At 41.8% G+C, this 7,856-nt stretch overlaps 1 protein-coding gene across 1 annotated transcript; it reads right to left on the bottom strand.

Moving 5' to 3' along the window:
* Positions 1-4,806: 4,806 nt before the first annotated feature.
* On the bottom strand, positions 4,807-7,547 carry LOC140278727 (zinc finger protein 503-like). The gene is made up of 2 exons (XM_072373800.1): positions 6,922-7,547; positions 4,807-6,393 (listed from the first exon to the last, which is right to left on the bottom strand). The coding sequence occupies exons 1-2, from the start codon at positions 7,174-7,176 to the stop codon at positions 4,954-4,956; spliced, it is 1,695 nt and encodes a 564-aa protein (XP_072229901.1). The 5' UTR covers positions 7,177-7,547; the 3' UTR covers positions 4,807-4,953.
* Between the last annotated feature and the right edge of the window lie 309 nt (positions 7,548-7,856).

The following is a 7,856-nucleotide window of genomic DNA, read 5'->3' as shown; positions in this document are numbered from 1 at the left end:
TCTCAATTCTTTTCTCAGGCCCTTTATGAGATTGATTGTTTTCTGCTGATCTAATTTTGGATCATACAAAAACAACCCATTTGTCTTGAAGAAAAATGGTGTGCCACATGCTGCAGATGGATTTTTCTTTTCTTTCTTTTTTTTTTTAAGCTGGAAAAGATTAAAGAGAAACTCTGCTCCTCAGCTCTAATTACGAGCTGTATATTACTCTGTCGATTTAACCAGATGGCAGGCCTGATTCTGCAAACCCTCTTGTATATTAATGAACAGCAGTCTGTTATATTTGACTTAGGTAAGTGAAATGTCCATCACCTGTAATGGTCTGCCAGCTGGCATTATACATTTTGCACCACTTCTGGTCCACTTGGCATTTTTCATATGTAGTGTTATTGATGGAATATTTTTGCTTCCCATTTTCCATCATTGCTGTTCTTTTGGTAAATATTTTTTCACCGGGAAGAAAACTCTCCAAGTTGTGTCCACAGCTAATTTCCTCCCATAGGTCAAGGCAATAATTCTGGCACTAAAACTGTCATGCTGGGCGAAGCACACGAGTTCGATAAAAACTTGATTAAGTTAGCCTGTGGACATGACTGCAAACACGGCAATACAGTATGTTAACAAACCTAATAATAGGAAGGGGAAGATGAGATGGAGGGTATGATCATACAAATTTCAAGTCATGTATCTGATATATAGAACAGCTTTTATAGGTTTAATGGGTGCCTAAATTAATTCTTTGTCTTATTCTGGCTCCATTAAAAACACTGCAGTCATTAATGACGTAACAGATTTCCTTCATCGTGGCTTCCTGGTCGGTGTGTTTTTAAGACGAGTTTGCTAAAGAAGCTAATTGTCTTTGTCTCAGAATGTCAGTCTGAAGGGACCGCTGAAAACCTAAAGAGGCAACGAACACATGTTTGCCAGTTCAAGCACCCAGAAACTCCATCCATGAATATGCCAAGCCTAATTTTAAACCAACAGTGGGGGAACTTTGGCTGCGTTTCCCAGCCAGAGAGCACGAACAGCAAGGAAGCACGATGCCAGTGTGTCATACATTTAAACACGGTTAAATTAAAGGCTGTTTACTGTTCACAGAGGCCATTTATCTTACTCAATGTTGGTCTGCTTCTTGCAAATTTGTCAGTAAGAGCTTCCACATGCCAAGATGAAGGGAGGGAAAAAGTTGGGGTTATCAGAAGCAGGTTTTATAGCGTGTCTCTTCAGTCAGCCTGTAGTTAATTAGCCACCTCCACACAATAAGGCCATAAGTCATTAATCACCCAAAACCATAGCAGAAGTCGACTTACTGTGAGCAAGACGTTTGGAGACAAAAAGTTTGCTGCCTTTGACAGACTTCAAAATGGCCCCTGTCAGTGGTGTGTAAATTATAGGGCATGTTGAGTGCTGAAAGACAAGGGCCCACTGTTTAACTCACTGTTGCTCTTTCCCTTGCTTTGTGTGTTGACAGACTCTCCTCAAAAGAAAATTCCCCTTTTCTCAGCTTTTCATTGGCAGGCTTATAACTAAAAAAAAAAAAAACACCCTTTACTGTGAGTATCTACATTACACACACCAAATCCGCCACATTGAGATAGTCTTAGTAGACCAAGCTCATTTCCTTCATTTTATGATGCTGCACTAATAGAAGAAGACAAGCTCCAAAGGTCAACAGCTCAGTAAAACCCAGCTTTAACTTTGTATTCCTGCCGTTTACATTGCTTGTCAAAGGGAGGAAATGATGGAGCGATGATAAATATGGAGCTTGTTTGGAAAAGCAAAAGCCTTTCTCCTGCAAAAATAAACCACCATGTTTCTCTGGATGATGGAAGACACACTTCTCAGCTGACTGAACACGCAAAAGGTCATCAGTTTGTCCTTTTGTGTCTATAAACAGAGATCTGCTTGCTTTTCCAGAGAACATAAGCAAAGAGGAAGGTTTATTCAAAGCAGCACATGTTTGTGTAAGTATGGGAAATCCCCTGATTGGATCATTAATATTGCTGACAAAAGGGTGTTAAATTCATTATGTGGCTGCAACATTTGTGACAAGTGTTTGAAAGCTGGTTGATGGATGTATTTCGTCCATATGGAAAACACAATTCTCGTACATGACTGGGTGTTTTGAGGAGCACCATCAGTTCAGCGGGGCAGTGATGATGTCCATGGCCTTCAACCATAACAGGCCATTGATGGTGCAACACATGGCGAGCAGCTGTGCAGAAATGACCACTTTTTTAACATGAGCATGTGTCTGCAACAGGCTGCGCTATGCTGATGTGTTCCTCCTCAGGTGGATGGCCGTATGACTTGCTCACACTGCAGTTCACAGCAGAGAAGGTGGGGCTGTCCCTGTGATTCAACATGGGCCAACAAAACCAGTTAGTTTTCGATCTGGCTTCTGACATCAGATTCCATTCAAACATAGAGGACAAGGGTCCTCTGTCACATTAAAAGAAAAAAAAAATGCATAGACTTTGTCTTAGTAGGACAGATATAGATGAGACGCACTGAGCCGGTTAATGCCACAAACGGACATTCATACCAATTACTTGTGGCCTAATGATGCAGCATTTACCCATATCACCTCAAGACCTCCTTTTATTAGGTTAAACTCAAGCTCTCGAGACAATCTATAGGAGGAAATTTTAAAGTGGAAATAATACTCTTAATAATGCTGCACATTATTAAAGTAGTATTATCTACACCATTATAATTATAATTGAAGACCATTTACCCAACCACACAGTTTTCATTGTTGAATAATTGCTGTTTTAAAGTTGGTATATTTAAGTTTTTAGTCCTTAAAGTTATACTCGAAACCAATAACAAAGCTTCTTATACCAAGAAAACTTGGATATTAAGCCTAGTGTTGATACAACACTGAACTTGATGATTCATTTGAGCTATTTTGCTCAAATGAATCATCATCTTGAATAAGAAGCATTTATACTAACACTGAACTCGGGAACACTAGTCTCTGGTAATAGTCTCATTTCTACTGGAATAATAACATATCTTAACATAAAAGTAACACCACAGCATGTTGGTATAACATCCCTATTTGGAAATTATTTAATTTCCTCCAATGCTGATAAAATGTACGTAATGAATGAATATCTTGTTATTTTTACAATTCCTTGCTTGATTTGGAATATTTTTGATTTATTAAAGGTTAAATATTTAATAAAATAAACAAACAAAAATATAAATAAGCAAAAAATATTCTTTATAAGCAAAAACAAAGTCAAAGTAAATGATAATTTTCATGAAAACATATTGTGATATAGGCATGGAAGCCCTCGTTTTGTCCCCAGATGTTCTAAAATTCAAAATAGCTCCAACTCCAATAAGATTGAATCTCTGAATAATTTCTTGACTGGTTTATGACTTCATAAATGTGACTTATGTGGGAGTTTATACTGCGGTGTCACAAATCAATTAAACTTTAGTAAATAACTTTTCAGGTCCTCGTCCCATTTATTCACATCATATTAATATGCTGTTTGTAAGTGAAAAGAGATGCATCACACATGACCCACTGGCTTCACGGCTGACTGGCTGTAGTGCTGAATTGGTTGGCGCCTTTATTACCATCTATCACTGAACTATGTTTAGGCCTTATCTGCATGAGGGATGAGTGGATTTGATGAATATGACATTTGACTGTTGTGGTGATTTTATTACTGGAGAGCTGTCTGATTTACTGATGATGGATAATGACACAGTTGGCTTGATTAAGTGGATTTGTTTAAAGGGACTGATTAAATAGTTAAGCCTCTTTTTATTCATGCTCTGTGCTTCATGGCTTCATTAGAGCAATCACAAAAACTGTGGAAGCATCTCACATATGTGTCATTTTTTTAATAGAGAACTGTTCGCTGATACCAGAAGCTCTTTGTCTTTGTAGATTAATTGATAATCTGCAGAATTAAGAAGATTCAGCGTGTGTTTTGAAAACAGGAGAATTTTGTGTCTGAACACACACACACTCACACACTATACATATTGTACAGCAATAATGTGTTAAGTAGTTTTGGCTTCTTGTCACCGTAAGTTAATAAAGAAGAGCTGCACGCTCACAGCAGCCATGCGCATCCAGGATATTTGTTGTTGCATATAAAAACATTCAAAGGTTGTTTCTTTGTTGGCCTTTTGCAAAGCCCTTTATAAGCTTTGCTGGAATTTTTTTTTTTTTTAAAGTTATGAAACTGGTATGAATGATAGGAAGTTGGCTAAGAAATGTATATTAGATATTCAATTCAAAATGCATTTTACAAACCACACGTGAATGTTAATGTCACAGCCACATTGCCCCCTAAATAAAAAAAAACAAACAATCAGTTTAAAGTTGACTTAAACCAACTAATACATTTAATGATTATAAGGTTTATAATAACCATGGTAATCATTTTATTTATTTATTTTTTTAAATGCTGACTCTAAAATGAAAGTGGAAAAGAGAACACCTGTAAACAGTAGCAGGGCTGTGTGAGCTTTAAAGATACCCGGTAAAAAGTGATTTCATGACAACGTTTTGCTCACTACAAAATAAGTCAATGCCAGTTCTGAAGATGCTGATTGATTTTCCATGTCCATCGTGCTGTTGGAACACTCAGCACAGCAGCTAGATCTGTATGAGTGGAGCAGAATTAAGATGACTTTTACTGAAATCAAAGACTATTGATTCAGGACAGAGAATAAAATCCATATTCATGCCCCAGTTAAATCAGTTCAAATGTAGCTTAGTGATACAGACCAGGTTACCATCCCTGTATAAAATAATGGACATTGAAGCTTGAAATGTATGTTATAATCATTTTTTATTTTACTCACGCTTGAAGCTATCGCAAATAAATACAGTGATCCCCACATGGATCCACTCCCTGCATGAAATACAATATAAAACTCATTGGGCCTTAATCTCCTTTATAAATGTATAATTATTTGTCTCTATTGGTATCCCAAGGCCGAGGCCGTTGTCAGTCTTTGTCCATACAAGGCGTACGGGGAGTAATAATGGCCGGTGGCCGCTGGCACCGGCACCGGAGCCCCGGGAGGGGGCAGTGGGCTCTTTGAATACGGGTGATAGCGGCTGCTGAGTCCGAGGGGGTGATGAGGGCCCCTGAGGGTCAGCGTGCTGGGACTACCAGGGCTGCCATTAGGAGGAATATGCATGTGACAAGCCATAGCAGCGGCGGCAGCGGCGTTAGCAAGAGAGGCTGACCCTGGATAACCAGATATTAACTTATCCGAGCCGGCGAAGGCTGTGTGAGTCCGCAAGTGGCTGAGGAGCTCTTCGGAGGAGGAAAAGCGCTTATCACAAGGTCCGTTTGCAGACACCCAGTTGCAGACGTGCGGCAGGGGGTCATTGGGCAACATAAACCCATAAGGATACAGGGGGTGTCCGCTGAAAGACGGGGCAGAGGTGGGCACGCCGTGTAACGGGTGCGTCGGGTACATGAGCTGGTATCCAGATTTCAGCGCCGAGGCGGCCGCAGCTGCAGCGGCAGAGTCATGTGCGCAGTTTGCGCTAGAAGCACCGGACAAATGGCTTGTGCAGTGGTAGCTCAGACAGTACGGGTCTCGACACAGACTAGCAGACATTAGAGATGGTGGCGATGCCCCAGCCAAAGGGCTCGTTCCTGCTTTACTGCATCCCAGTGAACTGGCAGCAGCAAACTGTGCACTTAAAAGCTGGCTGCTAGATTTGGTGGGGTCAAGGGTCATTCCAGGTGGGAGAAACTGCTGCGGGTAGCCTGCATATGCACCCGCTAAACTTCCAGGATAAGAAATGCCAGCAGATGACAAGGGGAAAACTGTATGACCGGGCTTATAGGGGGAGACGGGGGCAACCAGTCCAGAGCCAAGAACAGAGGAGGAGGATGAAGTTACAGATATAGAGTCTGATGTACCACTCTTGGATCCGGATGTGTTTTCTTGGTGTTGGTTTCCATCAGAGGTAATTCCATTTATCCTTTGGCTACCACTGCTTTCTGTCGTACTGCTTTTATTGCTATCAGACTCCTTCTTTTCCTCCTTGTCTCCCGCTTTGCCTTCAGACGGCAGTGGAGAAACGGAGGTGCAGGAGTTGGGGCTGCCTGTCCTGGGGGTGAACGGCTGGCAGGTGGCGCTAGGCACTCGGAAACTGGTTTTATCTCCAGTGAGACTGCTGCTCGAGTCCTTCTTCTCTGACGATTTCGAATAAGGTTTGAAGCTAGATTTATCGTCGGCTCCGATGTCGCTCATTTTCAACGGGCCAGATTTGGTTTCCTTGTCACTAGATCCATTCGAGGCAACAGAGGACAGCTTGGAGGAGGATGGCGGGTCCGGTTTGCCGATCTGCGAGCATGTTTGGGCCAAAAGGGCCAGCGGACTCTTCTTGGCATCCAGCTGCGAAATATCAAAACACACAAAAATATTAAAATTACAAAACACTGATTCACGCATATAACCTATGACGATGTGATAAGTTACAACATGATTGTTCAGCGTATTTTACGCACTGCGCATAAACTTGTCGCGGGACGAAACTGAAAACAACTCGACATCAAATGCTCATGCAAGTAGCAGGTTTACGCACTATTAGAGATGAGCTTGTACAGCTGCCACACGAACAAAATGACCTTCAAAATATGGACTTCAGTTTGCTACGGAAAGGGTTATTGACTTGTAAAATGAGTCCAAATCGCCACAGTTTACTCTAATTAAGCGAATTAAGAAGAAAACATCTCAACCAAACTAGTTAAAACAAATTATATGAGCGGGGCAATTAGGGGGGTTGTGAGTAACTCATAATATGGAAACCTATTAGAATATTAGGTAAAACAACATCTTAAATACTGACGTCGTGTAGGAACCTTTAGTGAGAGTAAATTAATACGTGTGTGCACAAACATTTTCACCAAATCGAGTGCTTACCTCGATGGGACTGACAGGAGTGGACGGTAAAGGCTGAAGATACTCCGGGTGTAAAATGTGTCCTGCCCGAGCCGCGAGCATTTTCAAAACCTTTATGGGAAGACGACTGGCTTGGCGAGAAGGGTCTGTGGGAGAGACCGAGTTGTGGACGGATAGTTGTCTGATCTTCACTGCTCCTTTCTTCCCCGAGGAGCCGCTCTCCCACGCTGGATTCGTGCTATTTCTCAGGACAGAGATAGTGGGCGATGTGATCATGACCCAATTCTCGTAAAAATGGTTGAAAAAGACATGTGTACTGTAAAGAAAGCCAAAAGTGAAAACGGTCTAACGGTTAGAGCCTTTTCCCCGGAGCGAAAGAATCAAAGTAATATCCCTTAAAACGGACGCGGGGAGTGTAAGCGGAATCCGTGCGTTTCACAGGCGCGTTGCTTCATCTCCGGCTTCGCTCTCGCAGTGTGGCTGTAGGTCCGAGAGCGAACTCAGTTTACTTGGGTCGTGGGCAGGAGAGGGATCACTCCGCCTCCTCTTGAGCGGCATCTAAATTAGTCTGTAGACCACTGCCTCCGCAACCTCCCAATCAAAAAGAGATCCTGATGTGGTGGAGGGTCGAAGTAATGTGACGATTCCTCTTCGCACTGTCTGTTTCATATGTCACCCACACTGAGAGCTTTTAATTTTGACATTTTATATGCGTCTATGCGTAAATGGCACTCTGACGCATGCGCTGCTTTTGAGTCCTCGGTGTGGTTTTTGGGTAACTGGATCAGAATAACCGGCAACACAGAGTACATCTTATTAACAGGATTTATTCAGGTTTTACAGGCGCGTCATTGTCCGAGAATGCTTTTTTTTTTTTTTTTGGAAGATTGGATACCTCTGGTCGACATATTGAACACCCCCCTTCAAACTCAGTGATTTGAGCTTATTTTCTTTGC

This window comes from Leuresthes tenuis, unplaced genomic scaffold (assembly GCF_036924035.1).
Source record: "Leuresthes tenuis unplaced genomic scaffold, fLeuTen1.0.hap1 SCAF_20, whole genome shotgun sequence".
Lineage (NCBI taxonomy): Eukaryota > Metazoa > Chordata > Actinopteri > Atheriniformes > Atherinopsidae > Leuresthes > Leuresthes tenuis.
Note: the sequence above shows the minus strand (reverse complement) of the source record. Positions and strands in the feature narration are given on the sequence as shown.

Coding starts and splice junctions, on each gene's coding strand:
- LOC140278727 (XM_072373800.1), bottom strand. CDS start 7,176: ATGATCACATCGCCCACTATCTCTGTCCTGAGAAATAGCACGAATCCA. Junction 6,394..6,921: donor CTCCTGTCAGTCCCATCGAG/GTAAGCACTCGA, acceptor GATATTTCGCAG/CTGGATGCCAAGAAGAGTCC.